Raw genomic sequence first — 22304 nt, 5'->3', positions numbered from 1 at the left:
GACTCCTGCCTGGATGGCCTACAGCGAATTCCCTCTCCCGCCGGCAGGGGGCGCCTGGGGGTGGCGGAGGGAGCCAACAGGGGTGCACCTCCCGAGGGGCCCGTCGCGTCCGTGAGTGCCTTACTTCCAGAGTCACCCTGTGAGGCTGGTCTTCTCTTTGCCTCACTTTCTGGGCAGGAAGCTGAAGCTCAGTGATTCTCAGAATCAAACAGCTAGTAGTGGAGCTGGACTTAAGTCCAGGGGTGGCCATCCCAGCCCTGTGTAGTTCCACTGTGTGCAAACCTCTCCTGTCATTTAAGAGGGAAAAATAGAGGTCTTTGAGAGAGAAAGGACAGTAAGAGGATGTGGAAACAGTTCCCCCAGTGGTGGCTTTGCAATGTGTGGATTAGTGAAGCCGAAACATGTTTCCAGGACTAATGAATTTGAGTTGTTCTCAAGGGAAAGTGGTCAGAGTTGCAAGGGGCAGCGAAGTGGCAGCCACGTTTACACCAGGAAGGTCAGCACAGGGGCTGTTGCAGCTCACCTTGCTGTGGGGGGTGGGGGCCATCCCCCTGCACCGCCCTCTTCAGCTTCTAAGTGTCTGGGTTCAGCCTGGAGGGCTCCACCGCGAACTGTGCGCGCCTGTCCTGAGGTCAGCCACCTTGTGGAAGATGGAGGATTCCACCGTTTCCTCCTGGGCTCCCGCTTTGTCTGCTTTCCCTTCCCTGCTGACTCAGGGACAGTGTGCAAGGTCGTATCCTCTGGCAATCTGGGTGTGTCACTCTGTGGTCCTTCCCTGATCGACCCCTAAAGGTATGGAGAGTTAGTTCAATGGATGTTGGGTTAAAGGAGTAAACAAGTGATTGAATAAATATTTTAGTTGCTTTGGGCTTTATTTATTTTTTTTAAGATTTTGTCAGAGAGAGAGACAGAGCACAAACAGGGGGAGCAGCAGGCTGAGGGAGAAACAGATTCCCCACGAAGCAGGGAGCCTGATGCAGGACTCCATCCCTGGGCTCTGGGATCATGACCAGAGCCAAAGGCAGACGCTTCACGACTGAGCCACCAGGCATCCTTGCTTTGGGCTTTCAATTTCGGAACTAAAATTGAGGGGACTCATGTTTTCCAACCTTCCCTAAAGGACAGATTAATGTGTATTACAGCATGTTCCCTGAAAGATCCCCCATGATCACAGTTTTTTAAAGTAACATAGATGGCTCACAGTGCAGTGATTAATCCACAATCAATATTAATTGATGGTAACGGGGTTGTGAATTTTTATGTGGCTTTGTGACTTTGTTTTACAATGTTGGCCGTCATACACCCCCCTCCTTGGGAGGGACTAGGAGATCCTGACAGGAATCAGATGTGCGGCCATCAGACTGCTGCCTCGTGGGGGCCCTGTGGTGCTGGGCCACGGACGAATGTGAGATGGAAGAATGGCTGGCTGGGCAGCAACCACTCCTATCAGGAAATCTAAGCCAACGTTATGTCCAACTGAAAAAGCTAGCCAAGAAAACAAAAGCAGGTGCAGTGTTACAGTCTGAAATGAATACTGGTGTAGAGTCAAGGGATTGCTCAAAATGGCGGAGAAATTCAAGCTTGAGTTCCCTATCCTATAGGTCTAATTTGATCTTCCAAACATGAGACAACCAAGAGGAACAAATTTGACCTCCTTCAATGAATGTAGCTTTTGAAGTCTTTCCACTGAGTTATCCTTGAGCCCTGGAGTTCAGGATTCTCGCTTTTCTTTGGAGGCCATGATGAGGGAAGGGTCTGCCCATTCTGGGGTGGAAAGCTGAAGAGCAGGTATGCCGGGAGGGAGGCTGCCTGGGTATGCATCCTGGTTTCCAAAGATACAGTCTTTGGAGTCAGACCTCTCGCTAAATCCTGGCTTTGCGGCTGGCTGGCTGATCTGGAGCAAGTTCCTTACCCTTTCTGTAATTCAGTGTTCTCCTCCATGAAGTGGACATGGAGGCCTAGTGGCAGCCAGGCTGATCATGCTGTTTTCCTTTGCTTCATTATGGTAGTGACATATAAGCACTTTCCATATTCCCAAAACAAAACTAGGTCCTTGTTCACATCCATCTTCAATCTTTTCAGTCTTCTTAGGAAGACCACAATCTAGCTTTATAGGTTTCAGACCTTTGTTCAACTGCAGGCCTCACTACGGTATCCAAAATCTTCCTAAAAGAACATGAACAAAAAGTTGGCTATTTCATGCCAAACACAACGTAATGTTTTGGAGAAAACAAACAAGCAAAAAAGGTAAAAGATATAAAATCTTAATTTCCTTTAATATAAGTAGACTAGAAAGATCTGTGAATCTACTTTGAAACATTTATCTTTTCATGTTAAAAAACTGTAGCGACTTTCCAATTTCATTTTCTATTACATTATTGCAATCTCTTCCAGGTCTTGTGTAATTTCCAGACTGCACTATGGCTCCAGGCAGCTTTGTATGACACAAACCAGTGTGGCCAGTCACAGAGGCTTTCCAAAAGCTCACCCGCTCTTCCCCGGTGTATATGCTGCCCCAGAGCCGCCAAGATGAGAACCCATGGAGGCTGGCAGTTGAGAAAGGTTGCCCAAGGGCCGTGTGCCCCTCGGCCTTTTCTCCAGGGGTGATACTAACATTTGGGCAGATGCCTGGCTTTAGCCAAGAGCCTCATCCAAGAACATCATGATCTCAATGCCTGCCGGCTCACTCTGGGACTGACCCCGCAGGAGCCTCCTGGGCCGCAGTGGGGACGGGCACAGAGTACTTCCTGACACCCTGGACCTTCCCTCTTTCCCAGTCCTGAGGATGGACGAGGGAGGAGGAGCAGAGTTGGGCCTCAGGCCACCCTGGGTTTGTATCCCAGGTGTAGTCCATGCTGTCTGGGTGAGTTAAACTGCTCAGAGCCTCAGTTTCCTCAAATATAAAATGGGAGTGCCTCTGACTTTGATGTGTGTATTGGGTGCCAGGCAGGCGGGGCTCCAGCAGTGACAGCCTCACTTGGATGAGGGGACAGCAACCAGGGCGTGGAGTTAGCCAAGTGCTGGGGGAAGATGGTATGGGGCCTCTGGGGGGCCCCTAGCACCCCCCAGAGGCCAGCCCCCCTCCCCGCCCCCCCGGGGCGCTCCCTGTTTGGAGTGGGGACAGGAGCACGGACCAGCTACATGGCAGAGGAACGAAACTGACCACGGAGTGTGTGGCACCTTTTTATTCAGTCTTTATTTAAATGTGTGTTTTGAAATAGCTTATTAAATAGGACCTTCTCAAATTTCGACTCACAATATTTACAGTGAATTTTGTGCAAACATATTTTGACTGTGAGCGTCTGGCTCTCCCCCTTTCCTGTTAATAATTTACAAATTTGTATCACACAAAACCCCAACTACTTCATTTATTGCCTTTTAGGCTCCCGTTCTCTGTTTGACAGGTACTGAACTAGAATAAGGACTTGCTAGCAAAGAATTTATTCAAGGAGTGCCTGGGTGGCTCAGACGGTTAAGCGTCTGCCTTCAGCTCAGATCATGATCCCGGGGTCCTGGGATCAAGTCCCCTGTTGGGCTCCCTGTTCAGTGGGGAGCCTGCATCTCTCTCTCCCTCTGCCTGCCACTCCCCCTGCTTGTGTTCTCTCTCTGTCAAATAAGTAAATAAAATATTTTTTTAAAAAAAGAACTAATTCAAGCCCAGAGGAAATAAAATGCTTTATTTATCAAAAAAGAATTACAAGGCCTTGCTTTCCAAATGGAAACATGTGTCCTAGGATGTTGTGGAACAGTGTTAGCAACCAAATAAACGTCCAATGGTTATTGAGCCTTTTCTCTCTCTCTTTAAATATTTACAGTCTTCTCTTCTAGTCAAATAAGCAAAACCAGAAAAGCCAAATTCTAAGAGACTCTGGGCTGTCAGGAAACATTATTAAAAATAATCTGACTTCAGTGAGTAAAGAATGAAGGTCATCAGTGGGCTGTGGGCTGACCCTCCACACTGGCATTGGCCAGAACTGCTATAAGGGGTCCCACAGGGCCCACTCCATCCGCCTCAGGAGTCCACGCTGGGCCCCTGCCGAGAGGGGTGAAGGCCTGTCAGCTAATTCTTCAGATACAAAATCTACAGAGGGACTGATCCTGGAGAAGGACCCCTGGAGAGGCATCCTTCCCTCTCTGGTGGAGAAATACCTGGTTGAAGAACACAGCACACAATACTGTATAAAGTGAGGGTCCTTACAGAGGCCACAACTCACGATTTGGAAACAGAATTCTGAAAAAATACAGATTAATCGTTACACCCTTAATGGCTTATAAATATAACTTTAAAATTTCATTTTATACATTTGATGTCTGAGAACAAACCATAACCTTTTTTGTTGTTTTTGGTTCATGCCTTTTTTTAAAGAACACAATTAAGTCCTTAATGCAAAAGAATACTTGAGACCACATTTTTGTAGCTTTTCTACCTTTTCGCTGAAAGCTTTGATGGGACGTTAGAGTGGCAGCTAATTAGAAAATAAACTGAAAAGATAACTTCGAGTCCTTTGAGAAGTTTTTCACACATTTAATCATTTGCCCTTCCAATGGCAATGTTCCCTTATTTATAAAAGTGGGCTAACCCTCTGGACCCACGATTTTGTACACACGAGGCATCCCAATGCAATGATTCCTAACCTAAAACACACTTTCACCACAAAAGAATTTTCCCATGATGACAGGAATGAAATATTCCAATCATTCCCTGACGCTTCAGGAGTCAGAGCGAAACACCGGTGTTTACTGCTAGAGCTGTGGTCCTTCACCATCTGTTCCAAGTTCTCAAGTGAGCAGGTCATACCCGTGGGTCCCCTCTGTCCCCGTGACCCCTGCTGACCTGTCCTACTTTGGCCAAGCCGTTCCCAGCTACCCGGGCCGCAGGGGGTGCGCCAGGAGTGGGGTGCGGAGGAGAGCCGCTGGGATGGAGCGCGGGACGGTGCATGGAGAGAGGGTTGTGCTTCCCTAGGAACTTAGTTACGGTCAAAACAGGCGGGCCGGGAACAAGGACGTGTGACGACTGAAAACATGGGCCTTGTTTTGCCAGAGCTTTCAGCGCCGTGAGAAATCCGTTATGTCCAGGTGCAGATAGATGGAATGGTTTTGCACCTCTCGCCCCGACCCCCAGTTCTCCTCGGAGAACTTAACCTTGAGGGCTCAGGGACGCCTGTCATTTGGGCTTCTGCTTAGGGGGCCTGTGGTGACCCAGGGCTTGGGTCTGCAAGCCCACAGCCCTGCTGCCTTTGGTCAACCAAGGGTTAAAACTGTTTTTATCCATGTCTAGTACAGTGGCTCTGATTTCACATAAATCATCACAGACTTGATTCAAATGAATGCATTATTCTAGGTTAATCATTTTTCATTCAAATGTTTATATTCCGTCTACCCTGAACAATGAATTGAGAAAAACCGGGCACCTCCTCCAAAGCCTTCCCAAGGACAATGACTTTCTGAAATGACACTTTCTGTACAAACTGAACAAATGAGACGGTGACTGTGGTGGGAGGGTGGCTGAGACCGTCAGGGGGTGGCTTTCTTCAAGTCCCGGATCTGCTTGATCAGGTAGTTCTTCTCATCGCTGAACTGCTCATCGTCCGTCCTTTCCTTTTGGAAGCTGCTCAGAAACTCAATGAGTTTGGGTTGATTTTTTAGTAGAATCTCCACAATAGGCTGCGTTTTGTGAGGACTGGCCACAAACACCTGAAACGTAAAGAAACAAATACGTCAGACAGGGAACGCACACCAGGGATGACACAGACCCTTCTCGGGGTCCCTGTGCTACTCGTGTTGGTAAAATGCAGAAGCCCCACATTATGCTTCCCTAATTGAGGGAAATCCATAATTCCCCATCCAGAGCCGTGTTCTGGAGAGCTAGCCGGGAGCTCGTCAGAGCTATCTGGGAACAGTTTTTACTTTGTTTTGATTTTAAATGTCTTAAATGTTTGTATGTTCTTAACTACACAGTCTTTCCAACAGAAAAGAACATAACAGATACCAATATACCCACCAACAACTTGAGCAGATTTTGCCATTTTACTTCAAATCTCTTTTTAAAGGAATAAAACACTACAAATAGATGCAAACTCTCACTTTCCATCTGTCCCCACCCCCTTGAGCAGTGTGCTTCCATCCCCAAGCGTGTTTTTATCCTTTTCCTCCTACGACATAGATATGCACATAAACATAAACAACATGTAGTATTCGAGTGTGCTTTTTTTTTTATAATTTAGTTTTTGAACAGGTAATATATTCATCTGGCTACAAAATTCAAAAAAGACAAAGGTGAAGAGTTCCCCTCTCATCTTCCCTCCCTGGAGGTCATCAATGATATTCTTTCCTTATGTATGTGGAGCTTTAAAATTTACAATTTCCCAGGCTCCAGCTCCCAGAGATTCCAGCTCAGCAGATCTGGGGTAGAGGTCTGGCATTCTGTATTTTTATAAAGTTCCACAAAGATTCTTATGTGCACTCCTGTTGAAACTACAATCCTAGGCTAGTGACTCAGCTGTTCTATAAAAGACAGCAATGACTATCATAATAGGACACAATAACTCAAAACTATAATACTGATTGCTGTAATATTTCTCAATGGACACACTTCCCAGTTAGATGATACATATATGACGACGTGAGAATACCCATAAAAGTGTGTGACTCCCATACAGCGCTATGGCTTCACGTTCTGGGTGCCTCACTCCTCCAAAGAGCTGAGTGCTTTACCACCAGGCCCCCTGCCCCATCCCATACTTCCAACAGTGCATCCTCTAAACACACTATGGACAAGGATCGGTTATGGGAATAAGTGGAGGCTATAAGGTTGAGCCCTCAAGGTTTCTCCAGCCCAGCAATCATGAAGAAAGAAAAAAATATACAAAGATGTTAAGGCCCTATGAGAGGGGAAGGAAAGGCTGTGGACGTTCAAAGGAAGTGAACATGACATTAGATTCCTGGGTTTATTGTGTGACAGGCGAGCTCGTCCATGAATCAGATTTTTCTATTTCTTCTTGAGTCAGTTTGGTAGTTTGTCCATTTCATTTACATTATCTGATTTATTGGTTAGATTACACTACAATTATTCATAGTATTCTCTTAATGATTTTTTAAAATTTCTATGAGGGGATTGAATTGGTCATCAAAAACCTCCCAACAAAGAAAAGCCCAGGAAAATGACTTCACTGGTAAATTCTACAAACTTTTAAAGAAGAATTAACACCAGTCCACTTCAAATTCTTCCCAAAAAATAAAAGAGAAGGGAACACTTCCTAATTCACTCTATGAAGCTGGCCTTACCCTGATGCCAAAGCCAGACAAAGACATGACAAGAGAACTACAGACCAACATCCTTTATGAATAAAGATGTAAAAATCCTCCATAAGATACAAGCAACCTGAGTCTAGCATCCTATTAAAACAATTATATGCCATCAACAAGTGGAATTTATGCTAGAAATATAAAGGAGGTTCAACATAATAAAATCAATGTCATACACCACATGCATGGGGTTGAACTGTGTCCCCTCAAAATATGAATGTTTAATTCCTAACCCTCAGTACTTATAAATGTGACATTACAGACATAATCAAATCCAGATGAGGTCATACTGGATTAGGGTGGGTTCTAATCCTATGACTAGTATCCTTATAAGAAGAAGAAAATTAGGACAAAAAGACACATAGGGATCCACAGAGGAAAATACTATGTAAAGATGATGACAGATATTGCAGTTATGCATCTATAAGCCAAGGAATGCCAAGGATCACTGGCAATCACCAGAAGCTAGGAGACAAGCATAGGACAGATTATCCGGGTGAACCTCTCCAAAAGGACCCACCCCTGCTGACACCTTGACTGTGGATTTCTAGTCTCCAGAACTGTGAGACAATAAACTTCTGTTGTCTTAAGTCATTCAGTCTATGGTACTTTGTTATGGCAGCTCTAGGCAACTAATATACCACATTAATACAATGAAGAAAAGCCACATAATCACTTCAATTGAAGCAGAAAAAGTATTTGACAAGAGAATGAAGTTGGGCCCCTATCTCACACTGTAAACAAAAATTCACTCAAAATCAATCAAAGACCTTAATATAAGAGCTAATAAAACTTTTAAAGGAAAATATAGGGATCTATATTCGTGACCTTGGATTTGGCGATAGTTTCTTAGCTATGACACCAAAAGCATGAGCAACAAAAGAAAAAACAGATAAACTGAACATCAAAATGTAAAACTTTTGTGTATCAAAGGACATTATCAAGAGAGTGAAAAGACAACACACAGCACGGGAGAAATTATTTGTGAATCATATGTATGATCAATATCTAGTATCCAGAATATATAGAGACCTCTTACAATTCAACAACGAAAAAACAAGGTTTTTTTAAAAGGGGCAAAGGACTTGAACAGACATTTCTCCAAAGAAGATATATATATGGCCAATAAGCATGTGAAAAAATGCTCAACATCATTAGTCATTAGGAAAATGCAAATCAAAACCATAATGGAATATCACCTCACACGCACTAGGATGGCTCCAATAAAAAACCCTGAAAACAACACGTGTTGGTAAGGAAGGGGAGAAACTGAACCCTGTACAATGCTGGTGGGCATGTAAAATGGTGCACCCTCTGTGGTAAACAGTTTGGCAGTACCTCAATAAGTTACACATTTAATTACCGTAAGACTGAGAATTCCATTCTGAAGTATATATCAAAAGAATTGAAAAACTCTGTTCAAATAAGAACTTGTACACAAATGTTCCTAGCAGCACTGTTCACAATAGCCAAAAGTCCATCAACTGATGAACAATTGTATTCCATACAATGGAATACTATTCAGCCATAAAACTGAATGAAATATTGATCATACTACAACATGGATGAGCCTTAAAAACATATTAATGAAAGAAAGCAGACTCAAAAGGCCATACAGTATAATTCTATTTATATGAAATATCCAGAAGAGGCAAATCCATTGAGACCAAAAGCAGATTAGGAGATGCCAAGGGCCTGGGGTATGGGAAAATGCCTAATGGGTACAGGGATTCCTTTTGGGGTGAGGAAGATGTTCCAGAACTAGATAGTGATAACAGTCATGCAACACTGTAAATACACTGAATGCCATTGAACTGTACACTTTAAAATGGTTAGAATGGTGAGGTTTAGGTTACTACAATAAAGTAAAATTGTCACTTACATATATTTTAAAAAGGACCCCTGACTGGTTTACACTGTTAGAATGCCTGACCTTTATATCATACCTATTAGTAGTATGTCAGAAAATCATATGCTGAAGCCAAATTCATGGCTCCCGTGGTTACCATTTGTTTACAAGGGAGCTGCTGTGAAGTTTTAGGTGGAAATTGTGTGGAATTTTGTGGTAACTCCATAAATAACTCATAACAGTCTTTCTTTCTAAAAAAAAAAATATATATATATATATATATATATATATATATATTGGACAAACGAAGCTTCTCTATTTCAATCCAAAATAAATGTGAAATGTAGAAGAGTTTGCAGTCAGGCATCACTGGATTAACTACACTGAATCCACACACTGTACACCTAAAAAACGTTAAATTTGTTTTCCAGTTTTGAAATTTTCCCTATTTCAATTCTCTATGGCTCCTGAACTCTGCTACCTCTCAAGGGAGCTACTGAGCAGAAGCAGTCAATGCACCAGCACGGTTCCCTCTGGCGCTGATGGCCCCAGTGAAGGCTGGAGATGAACCAGGGCCATTAGGAACGCACTTCTGAACCAAGGTATGGTGAGCCAAATCTTCTGACTACTACGTCCAGTATAGGGAGTTTCTTGGTCCTGTCTCTGCTGGACCCGTTTTTCCTTTTAAATGCTATTTTCAAACCATTCCCCAACAAGTTAAACAAATGGAACTACCTGTGGCTTCTCTTTTTACAGTGTGGTCTTATTGGCTGTATCCCTTAATTTACACATATTGCAGAAGTGTGATTTATGGCGTCCTCAAGCATGGTTAGAGAAAGGCAAATATCATGACCACAACTCAAATATTTTTAACTTAGAAAACTGAGAATACTTTGCTCTCTATTTTAAACCTGAATGCTTTTTATGAAAGATTAAAAAAATGCATGTCTTACACACACATTCATTCATTTCATTCAAATTCTATTCTGTCAAGAGAGATTTGCACTAGACAAGGCATTGGAAGGCTCGTTTTCTGCTTTGCTACCCTTACTGTCTGGGAGGCATGCTGTAAGCCTAGAATGCTTTGTACTTGGATTTGAAACTGGGACTCCCATGACAGTTACATGGAAGTAACTCCACTGAAGTGTAAAATAAGGTCTTTTCATTCTAAAGGCTCACCCTCTCAAATGAACACAGACCTGAGCAATATAATGGTTAGAATATTTTGACACAGTTCTTGCTGGTACTGATCAGAGACAGTAACTTTTTTCCTGTTTAAGAAAGAAGGACCTGATCCCTGCTTCCGCAAGCTGGCTGATGTCTGTGAGCACCAACGAGCCCACAACAGGACCAGACCGGGCCCTACCACCTGGGCAGGAAGAACAAAAACCCTGGGAAGGAAGTGAGGATGGAGAAGGAGAGCAGGCTGGAGGTTCAGGATGCTCTAAACATCTCCTGAGATCCTCTTCCTCACTGCCACCATCCTTATAATCATCCTGATTAGGAAAGTGACACATGTGAAAAACTAGGAAAACAGAAAAAGAGACACAAAGAAGAAAGAAAAATATCTCTTAAATAATTCCTCCACCTAAAAATAACCACCGTGAACACTTGGTGTATATATCCCTTTTTTCCTTGCATATAGCTATATGTAAATATATTTTAGACAAAACTGGGCTTGCATTCTGTACATGGTGGTTTGTAAACTGCCTTTTCCCCTTTTTTTTAAATTTAATTTTATTATGTTATGTTAATCACCATACATTACATCATTAGTTTTGGATGTAGTGTTCCATGATTCATTGTTTGCGTATAACACCCAGTGCTCCATGCAGTACATGCCCTCTTTAATACCCATCACCAGGCTAACCCATCCCCCCACTCCCCTCCCCTCTAGAACCCTCAGTTTGTTTCTCAGAGTCCATAGTCTCTCATGGTTCGTCTCCCCCTCCGATTCCCCCCGCCTTCATTTTTCCCTTCCTGCTATCTTCTTCTTCTTTTTTTTTTTAACATATAATGTATTATTTGTTTCAAAGGTACAGGTCTGTGTAAACTGCTTTTCACTGGATACATTCTTAATATTTCCAGCTTCTTCTTACATTAAGGGAGCCAATCACCACTTAAAGTATAGTCAGGGCTATAATAATAGACATTGTTGTTCTGACAACTGCTTTGGCATTTTGGAATCCAAGTCTTTGGGATCTACAAATTGCACACAACTGTGGAAATTATGTAGGAAACTACAAATTTATTCCAAAATTACATGGAAAAGCCACTTTTGAAAATGTCTTATTCTAATAGTATTCAGTCTTAATTTTCCTAAATTTTTAAAACTAGGCAATAATATCATAAATATTCAGCACCAGGATTAACAAACCGAGTCATGAGTCATATATTTATATACTTTTTGGTGATGTTGATAAAGTTGGTCACTAAAACCCATTACAAACCTTTCTATAAACAAACATAGACTTGATTATTTTATGAATTTTTTTTTTAAAGATTTATTTATTTTTGAGAGAGAGAGAAAGAGTACATGAGAGGGGGGAGGGTCACAGGGAGAAGCAGGCTCCTCGCTGAGCAGGGAGCCTGATGCGGCACTCGATCCCAGGACTCCGGGATCATGACCTGAGCCAAAGGCAGTTGCTTAACCAACTGAGCCACCCAGGTGCCCCTATTTTATGAATTTTTAAAGAAATTATTTTAAAAAGTAGAAACGAGAGGTTAAGTCTTAATTACAGCTTTTCACTTGTTCTCCTCTACCACTTGGTGAAATAAGCCAAATGGGCAGAAATGAGTTCAGATGAAGGCACGATACCATTGAGCACTCTGCACTATTTAGAGTAGCTGATGAAACATTAAGTTGCTATAAACACTTTTTTGCTATACGGTTAACATTTTTAGAAAAATTATTAATATTACATCAGCTCATAGCGGATTCCTAAATTTACCTGGCTCAATTGTTTTCTCCATCAGTAGATTTAGATTTGGTATGTCGAGACCGGAGTGGTTGGCCTGCTAAAAAAACAGGTCCTTAAGGAAGTGGGTAATTGATGGTTAGGCTTTCACCAAATTAATCTGTAATTCTGCATTCTTTTCAGTAAGACCACACGGAAATGATTCTCAACTAGGACTTTTCTTGTTCTGTATCCTTTTTTTTGGTGAACTGTCAAACTGGCTGTTGTATTTTGGACAGGGTGAGGGTGGAGCTTCTTGTTTTCATGGAAATAGCTATAGCAGCCAACTGCTAGGATCTGAGTGGCGGAGTAGTCCACTTGGGAACATTTTTGTCCCTGGCCAGGCCTGAGTTCCAGCATTCCTAAGAGGTGAGCCAAATGGCACAGACCACCCCATTCCCGACACAGTTTGGTGGGAAGTGGCATCATGGTCTTTGTTATGAAGGAAGTTAACAGGGAAAGGAAAGGGAGCTCGGCTCATTGCTGATACCTACGTTCATATCGGGCACATCTCTGGGAAGGGCAGGATCACAGAGACAAAGGTCTGCAGAACCTAGTATCTTAGAACTAGACAACTGACTTGAATGTAACTCTTGCATTTTACAAGTGAGGAAACAGATCCAGATGGATTTGCCCAAAGTCACTGGTGGCAACTAAGCCAGAAAGAAGACCCAGGTCTCTTGGCTTCCATCCAACACTTTCCCACCACACCATCCTGCTTGTCCACAGCAGAAAAAAACGTGAAATGGTATCTCATTCAGTTCCTTGAATTTACCAGCAAGCTAATGAAAATAATCTGGCAAAGACATTTTTAGCAGTGTGTTCCACATTTTCTGCACCTTATGGAAGGTGCTTTTTTTGGGGGAAAAAACTATTAATACAGAACTGTGAAAAAAAACCTCTAGGACTCAACTGTTACTTTTTCTAAATAACAAAATATTGTATTTGGCAAGTGAACAATTCAGTTCATACTTTGGTGGTGGAAACACAGTTAGGGTACAGGATAGGCCAAGTTCATACACATACAAGTAAACAAGTGGTCAGCTATTTTTAAATGCACCTACTCTGTCCAATGATTAGATGATCCAAATTCTGAGGACAGAAGTAGGTTATTTCCATTTGGCCACCCACTGAATACTTCCATAATACTGCATTTTTGAACAAAATTATATGAAGCTTGTTCTCATCTAGGATGATATATTAGAATTCCATGGGAGCTGAAGGACATGACACACAGACTTCTACAATGTCTTGGGTCAGAGGGGTCTTGAGAGGGTCTATCATTTCTACTGAGTAGGCATCTTCCAGTACCACAGCAATTCTGACATAGAGCAGAGTACAACAAAACATATCAGACTCATTCCCACTATGTGCTCTACCAAAATCTAAAACTTTTGCCATACTTGCCTTCAGATTTTTAAAAAAATAAAACACTACAGATATAATTGGAGGCTGTTGGTCACCTCTTCATGACACCATCCTCCTCCCTACCCCTCCCGCTGAGGTGACTGCTATCTTGAATTTGGTATTTACCATCCCCATACAGGTTATTAGATTATAACTGTGTAAGTCTGAATCCATATATAGTGCTGTTTTGCAGGTTTTCAAACTTTAAATAAATAACATCTTTTTAACGTTTGTTTATTCCACTCAATGTTTGGGATTTACCCACACTGATCTATATAACCCAATTAATTTTAACCCATTACTGTATGCTACTGTACGAATATAACAATTTATTTTCCCCATCTCCTGTTGATGCCCATCTGTGTTTTTTTCTCATTTTACACCATTCTAAACAATGTTGTGATAAACATTTTTGTACATGATTCCTTATGCACATGTACAAGAGTGTCTCTAAACACTGAGGGCACGCCTGGATGGTTCAGTCGGTTAAGGGTCCAACTCTTGATCTCAGCTCAGGTCTTTTTTTTTTTTTTTGAAGATTTTATTTATTTATTTGACAGAGAGAGACATAGTGAGAGAGGGAACACAAGCAGGGGGAGTGGAAGAGGGAGAAGCAGGCCTCCCGCTGAGCAGGGAGCCCGATGCGGGGCTGGATCCCAGGACCCTGGGATCATGACCTGAGCTGAAGACAGACACTTAATGACTAAACCACCCAGGCACCCCTCAGCTCAGGTCTTTATCTCAGGGTCACGAGTTCAAGCCCTGCATTGGGCTCCATGCTGGGTGTGGAGCCTACTTAAAAAAAAAAATTGCTGAGAAATGAGATTTCATGATTGAAGGATATGTGTACGTTCAGTTCTTTATTTCACTAAATTGCTCTTCAAAAGTGGTTGTATCAACTTACAGTGTATAGACAGCTTCCATTGCCCTCCAACCTTACCAATGTTTGATTTGTCAGACTTAAACATTTTACCGTTACGAAGAATGTAAAATGATACTTCCTTGATATTTCATGGCCATTTCCAATGTTACCTAGTAAGATGATAATGTTCACCTATTTATTGACCAGTCAGGTTCCCTCATCTGTAAATGACCAACTTGTGTCCTTCGCCCATTTTTCTATTGAATTCTTTCTCTAAATGATTTGTCAGTTATATGTATCACATTCTATCCTGTCTTTTCACTTTGCTTATTCGATCTTTTCGAACAGAAGTTCTAAATTTTGATGTAGTTAACTAAATACTTCCAATTATGTTTTGTGGCCACAGCTAATTTTAGGCCATTGTTCTACCACAGAAATTTTAGAATCAGCTTGTCAAGTTCCAGGAGAAGTCCTGTTGGGATTTTGAACATCACTGAATGGAATTTATAAATTAGTTTGGTATTTGAATTGCTCTAGTGGCTCTTTGGACAATAAAGACCTGGTGGCTGAAAGATGGACTAAATTTTTTTGTTTTTATTAACCTCTCAAAGCAACAATTACATACCTTATAAACTGCCATGTCTCTCCCATTTACAGATTTATAAACTCAGTCACTCAACAGACATTATAAAGACCCCCCAAAAGCTTGGAACTCTCCTGACTCTTAATTCTATTCCAGATATCTCTCCTAAGAAAATAACCCTAAATATGGGGAAAAAAAAAACAAAACAAAACCTAGCTGGATATAGAAAATGCTCATGGCAGCATTCCTCACAGTAGGAAAAAATGGAAATAACCTAAATATAAAAAACAGAGAAGTGTTTAAGTAAACTTGAGTAAACAAACCCAATGATGAACTATGCCAATAAAATTCCTGGCTCTAAAATCCATATATAACAACAATGAATTAGTGTTCACTTCTGGCAAAGCATTAAGTGATAAAATTAAGATATCAATTTTGTGTACCATGTGAATACAGCTGCAGAAAAAAACCTTCAAATATGTGCACGGGAAAATAAAATTTACTAAAATCTTTACAACAGTTTGGTTAGAAGTAGGGATTACAGATGATTTCTCCTACCCTGCTTAAAAAGATATACTGTCTAAAGTTACTAGGAGGCGATTTTGTTACTCTTACATCAAAGAAAAAAATATGAGGAAGAGCCCAGTGTTATGGGGAGCTAGTTTCCATTTATAGCAAAATGCATTTAAGAAATATTTCTTTTTTTTTTTTAAAGATTTTATTTATTTATTCATGAGAGACAGAGAGAGAGAGAGAGAGAGGCAGAGGGAGAAGCAGGCTCCCAAGGAGCAGGGAGCCCGATGCGGGACTCGATCCCAGGACCCTGAGATCATGACCTGAGCCAAAGGCAGACGCTTAACCATCTGAGCCACCCAGGCGCCCTTAAGAAATATTTCTAACAAGTAATAAAAGTGAGCAGTACCCCAGTATTTCTTCAGTGCTTCATTTAAGGCTCAAAGAAACACTTAAGGCAGAAAGCAAAGCATTCAAATTCTGACAGTCGGGATTTGGATTTTGGCTCTATTGCTGATTATTGTAGCAACTTTTGGGAAACAGTATCCACCTATTTTCTCAGTGGAAAAAAATGAAAATATTTAGAGATAGGGATTAGAAACAAATGGGCATTCATTAAAATACCTCTAAAATTTCATCCAAGTCATGCAAAACGGAAAGACTGCCTATTTCATTTTCTCTCAAGTATAAAGGAGAGTAAACAGCAGGGAGTTTGCCATTGGAAAGTGAAAAACAAATGCCCATATTACTTCTGTTGTACTTTACCTTAAAGACATGGAAAGCTTCAAACTGAATGTTGGGACTTTTATCCCGAAGGAGGTTCATCATCAGTTTGAGGTTCTCTGGCTTGCTGATGTACTTTGTCATAATGGCAAAGTTGTGTCGGTCCAGGATCAGTTCACCTAGCAGCTACAAAAACAAAAAACAAAAAAACAAAAACCCAAATCAGAGAGATAATCTATCTGAGAGTCATCTGATTCAAAATATATTGCACTTCTCCCTGAAAAACAAACTATAAATGTGGTTAGGAATGCTGATGTGAAAAAAAATTGAGAGTCCTTAAGTGCATCTTACGTTTAGCACAGGCATGAAAGGAGTAGTTATTATTGTTATTTTAAGCTTTTCGCACAGTTTTGCTAAAGTCGGTGATTAATACATTTCTGAATCTTTTTTTTTTTTTAAAGCCAGTCGTTGCTGCAGCTTAAAAAAGCTCTCTTTGTAGCTCTCACCCAGAGCTAGCCAGAAACGAATTTATTATTTTCATCACTCACTTTAATCTTGCTTCCCAGTACTGCATTGTTTCTTAGGCATTATGGTAGAATAAGAATAACAAAATTGACTCTACAGTTATACCTCCCTTCCTTGAATAAATGTACTCTAGTAGCTTACTGGGAAAATAGGTTATGCCAAGTGAGTGTTACCTTCCCCCTAACTTTTTTTTTAAATTTTATTTTATTATGTTATGTTAATCACCATACATTACATCATTAGTTTTGGATGTAGTGTTCCATGATTCATTGTTTGCGTATAACATCCAGTGCTCCATGCAGAACGTGCCCTCTTTAATACCCATCACCGGGCTAACCCATCCCCCCACTCCCCTCCCGTCTAGAACCCTCAGTTTGTTTCTCAGAGTCCATAGTCTCTCATGGTTTGTCTCCCCCTCCGATTCCCCCCGCCTTCATTTTTCCCTTCCTGCTATCTTCTTCTTCTTTTTTTTTTTCAAACATATAATGTATTATTTGTTTCAGAGGTACAGGTCTGTGATTCATCAGTCTTACATAATTCACAGTGCTCACCATAGCACATACCCTCCCCATCCCCTAACTTTTATTATAAAACCAGCTAGATAGCCTGGGGGTGAGGTGACGAGGAGAATCACTGACCCTGAATCCATATTAAGTTTAGTATGTACAGCAAGTTTTTATAAAAGGGTAAAACAAAACATTTTCTGGTGACAATTAATAGCTCCCCCCAAATGCAGCAGTATTGCATGTTATGAACTGCAGGTCTGTGCCTCCCTAAAATCTACATGTGGAAATCCTAACCTCAAATGTGAAGTATTAGGAGGTAGGACCTTTGGGAAGGTAGGATCGCAGGAATGGGACAGCTGCTCTTACCAAAGAAACCCCAGAGAGCTCTCTGCTGGCACCTTGATCTCAGACTGCCCAGCCTCCAAAACTATGAGAAACAAATGTTGCTTAGGCCACCCAGTCTGGGGCATTTTTGTTATAGCAGCACAAACAGACTAAGACACTTCAAAACAAAATAAAAATACTCAAAGTGAGAATAGTTGAAGGCCCACTAGCAGCACAGTTGACCGTTCTTTACCTCATAAACTTTTATTGTCATATAGGAGTAGGAATTTTTTTTTTAAAGATTTTATTTATTTATTTGAGAGAGAGAATGAGAGAGAGAGAGCACAAGAGGGGGGAGTGGGAGGGGGAGAAGCAGTCTCCCTGCCGAGCAGGGAGCCCGACGCGGGACTCGATCCCGGGACTCCAGGATCATGACCTGAGCAGTCGCTTAACCAACTGAGCCACCCAGGCGCCCGAGTAGGAATTCTTAAAACTTCAGCAACCAGGCAGCTGAAATGTACCCTTCACATAGTTTTATACATAATCTACTTAGTTTTCGAATTCTCCTATTCACCAGACTTTTTCTGGATGCCTCATTGTACTGATGGTTACAGAAATCCTGGATGGGAGGAGAAAGCACACGGAACTATGGGCTGGCTGTCTATCACAATACGGTCCAGCCACAGAACCCCAGAGGTGTGTATGTAGTGGCGTGTGTTGTGAGTGTATGAGTGTGTGTTTGTGTGTGTCTGGCTGCCAGTAAACAACCACCTTACCTTTGATGCATCTTGTGTCTATTTAACAAATAAGAACTACATACCTTAAAGTTAGTTTAGTGCACAAAAATAATGGTTGTTAAGCATAAGACATGATGAACACTGTTGGATGTTAGCTGGTTAGTCTCAAACATGGGACAATAGTCATGTAAACTGTTCATCTTCATTTTCCTTAATCTCTCCAGCATCTAAAGCTAACTGAACACTCTTCTGGAAACTTCTTCTTTGCTTTTGGTTTCAAGGCGACTGCATTCTTCTGGTTTCTTATCTCTTGCAGCTTGTTCCTTTGCTCCTGTGTTACTGCTCCCCTTCCTTTTGCTCTACTTTTGCTCTACACATGTAGGAATTTTCCAAGTGGTATATGTGAATCTCTGATCTTTTTTCTCTCTCCAGTCTCATCTATGCCCATGGTTCAACTGTAACATCTAGGAAGATGTCTCCCAAACCTACATTTGGAGTCTCAGTTTCTTTCCTGAGCTCTATACCAACGTTTCTAACTGCCCACCTGGTGGCCCCAGTGGACCACTTTCCTGGCCAATCACACTGGTGTCTCTGAAACCAGTTCCTTTTCCTCTTTGTTAATGACACCATGCCAGCCAGGCTCCTCACGAAGAGTTGAAATCTTCCTTGGCTCCTTCTTTCCCCTGCCACTCCCATCAAATCTACATCCAAGTTCTGCCAATTTTCTGTTTGGAAATGTCTCCAACATTCTTCGTTCCACTTTTACTGCCTCTATCCTCTTTCCAGCCCTCATGACGTCTTGCCTGGGCTCTGGTGGCAGCGGGCAGAATGGTCCCTTCTTCAGGCTAGACCCAATCCAATCCAGCCTGCTCCTTGTGCCAAATGCACCTTCCTGAAGATCGGCCCTATTCATGCTACTAATTCCACTGAGAGACTGCATGAATAAACAAACGAATCCCTGGATGCCCATGGATGAAGGGGAGAAAATTAAGCTCCTCTGAGGATGGCATTCAAAGGCTTCTGTGCTCTGGAGTCGCTTCTGCTTCCTTTCCTTGGAGCCCCACTTACTCCTCATTGTTCTGCCTCTGCGGCTTCACTCTCCTTACTCCCAATGTTTCCCCCAGCTTTATTTAGACATAATTGACAGAATGGCCTATATTTGAAGTGCACATCATGATGATTTGAAATATATTTACATTGTGAAACATTCACCGTGATCAAGTTAATTAACACATCCATCACCTCACAGTTACCCTTTGGTTTGGTGTGTGATGAGAGTGCTTAAGATCTACTCTCAGCAAATTTCAAGTACTCAGCACAGTACTGTTAACTATAGTCACCAGGCTATACACATCGGATCCTCAGGACTTAGTCTGCTCATAACTGAAAGTGTGTACCCCCTAACACCTTCCATCCCCCTGCCTCCCAGGCCCTGGGGAAGCACCATTCTACCTGCTGCTCTGTGCTCTGTTTCTCCCCAGCTGTACTCACTTTGCCTTGCAGTACAGATTTACTTGCCTTTTTAGAACATAAGCTCCATGTGGGCATGTATCAAATCTTGCTTGTGTTTGTCCACTTTACAACTTAACTGTGTGATGTGTGTGGATGCTGCTGGGGAAATAAAGTCCACAAAATGCAGAAAAGAAAGAAAGCAGTTCGATTATTGAATAAGTGTATCCACAGCACAATATTATAGGTAATCTGTGAAAAAGATATTAGGAAGACAGATAAAATTCCACGGGGTTTATATAGCCATGCAGCTCCGATCCATTGCATACGTGTCTTCTCAAGATGAAAGGCAATCCATTCCCTGTAAGAGGACTTGACAGCACCTTTCGCTATGCACCCTTCAAAGTTCACTCTGAACCCACCTGGCCACTAAGGAAACTACTTGTTTTAGCTAACTGCCTTTATTCAGCTAATAAAGAGGATAATAAAACTCATGTCTCTGACAAGCAAATGGTTACAGCTCAGAGAGAAGCACCGAGGTTAACTTCCCCGATGACGGGGAGACAGTGTGCTATCTTCCTACATGTTTACATGTCAGCGGGAGGACTCCCGGACTCTCAAAAAAACCCAACCACTTTTGGTTGTAAAGCTGACAAGATACATATATATATGTCTATGTATATAAGACATACCCACTTAAGATATACATGGGCATATATAGATAATAGATAGGCCTCATTACAGATATAGATCTGTATCTATATGTACAGATTCTATATTGATATAAAGATATATTTATATAAAACATAAAAATCATTATATAATACATATCATGTATATACAAATACATATAGTAGACACATACACATATTAAAAGGTCTTTCAACAAGAAATTTCATTAAAAAAATTTACCCTTAAAATTTGCACGCACACACACACACTCAAGAATTTGCTGAAGTGACATTTATAAGTTAAATTCAGATTAAGTCACTTTAATTTTTATTACAGGGGGATGCCTACATATAAATTTTATCCATTCGATCCTCTGCTAATATAATTTCACTACTTTTCTGAAACAATCGTGTTAAATCATTTGACCAACAACACTGACTCTTTTAGCCATTAAATGTTAATCTATTTTAATTAATACTGACAATGACAAAATGCTGCACTTCATCATAATACAAAGCATTTAACATGATAAAATGGAAAAAAAATTGTTTTTAGTTCTCTGTATTAGATTTTATAGGCTTCAATATAGAGTAAAGCCAAGCACAGCAAGTAGAAATGATGAGTTTTTTTTAAAACTTAGGGTTTTAATGAAATTGACCAGAGCCAAAAACAACCCCCAAAATTCTGCCAAGCTTCTTTTGAATTATGATCTTTCTTGCTAGTAATTAAATGGCTCTGAAGAAGATAAGAAATAAATTCCAAAGCTCCGTCATGTGAGGGGAAGGAATTTCTCTGTTAATTATTTTTTATTGACACCAGGAATCTAAGCACCCCAAGGTAGTTCAGAAAAATTTAGAATATGATTACCAAAAGATGGCAGCCAGTACTTCGGAGTCAGAAAATTGCCTAGCTTTAAGACAGTTTATCACTTACAGAATACTGTAAGTATGTAAGTTTGCTCACCACCAAATTTCTCTTACATATTGTACTGTAAGTATTTTCTGAAATGATGAAACATATATGTACAAAATAGTACAGAATTCGGAGATATAAACATGGCTGTGTCAAAACAGAACATATTGCTACCACAGACCTAATTCTCAAAAGGAAAAACCAACAGTGCACCAGCAGAGCTCTCCAAAACAACATTTTTCTATTAAAGATAAGGATACACAGCTCTCTCCTTGAATACGGTGAAATTAGACTATTTTAGTGATGTCTCTGCCTATAATCTAGCATTCAAAAAAGCCAAATCTTTAGTACTCATTTTAACAATTTCTGCATTCTTGGATATGCTTTATCTGTCTTTTACTGGTTTTCTTCAGTGTCCAACCAGTGCTCAGTTTTACCATAGTGCAAATAAAATATTTGTGAGACACGCCACTATAAAAGATTTTAGGCAAGAGTAGCAGCCAACATAGTACATCTGGGTGGATTAATAAAGAACAGGAAAGAGGCCTTCTGAGTGGGCTTGGGCATCTGTAAATAAGGAGGAAGCACAATCAAGTGGGCAAGGGAGAGTTTCAATACCACATCCCGACTCGGTTGCTCTTTGCCTGTGCCGCTGGGAACAGTGCAGAGGTGTCTGGCCCCAGAGCCATTGAAAAGGGGGCTGGATAGTGGAGAGCCAGCTGGCAGCAGTGAAGAATGAACCTTCTCACTCCCCTATGCTCCCCACCAAATTTCACACATGTGCTGAATTAACAGGCTTCTGTATCAAATGTAAATGCATCCTGCTAGGGAGCACGCCAAGGTGGGGTTGACGACATCTTGAGAACAGAATGAGGGCAATGGGCAAATGGGTAGGAAGGGATGACAGGGTAACAAGAAGGAAAAAGCAGGAAGGAGGCCCAGAAGGGAGACGTTTAGGGGAACAACTGTTAGCTTTGTAA

At 41.3% G+C, this 22304-nt stretch overlaps 1 protein-coding gene across 12 annotated transcripts in view; it reads right to left on the bottom strand.

Moving 5' to 3' along the window:
• Positions 1 to 3656: 3656 nt before the first annotated feature.
• Positions 3657 to 22304, bottom strand: part of CAB39L (calcium binding protein 39 like) — a 112543-nt gene continuing 93895 nt past the window's right edge. For all 12 annotated transcript variants that reach the window (XM_081815446.1, XM_031032086.2, XM_081815449.1 and 9 more), the window contains 2 exons: positions 16242 to 16385; positions 3657 to 5694 (listed from right to left, as the gene is read on the bottom strand). In XM_081815446.1, coding sequence (XP_081671572.1) covers positions 5515 to 5694; positions 16242 to 16385 — 324 coding nt within the window. In that variant the 3' untranslated portion in view covers positions 3657 to 5514. The remainder of the gene's footprint in view (positions 5695 to 16241; positions 16386 to 22304) is intronic.

The sequence above is a fragment of the Leptonychotes weddellii genome, chromosome 3 (genome assembly GCF_054177405.1).
Source record: "Leptonychotes weddellii isolate Sample4059 chromosome 3, ASM5417740v2, whole genome shotgun sequence".
In the NCBI taxonomy this organism is placed as follows: domain Eukaryota; kingdom Metazoa; phylum Chordata; class Mammalia; order Carnivora; family Phocidae; genus Leptonychotes; species Leptonychotes weddellii.
This window is presented reverse-complemented; position numbering and strand designations above follow the sequence as displayed.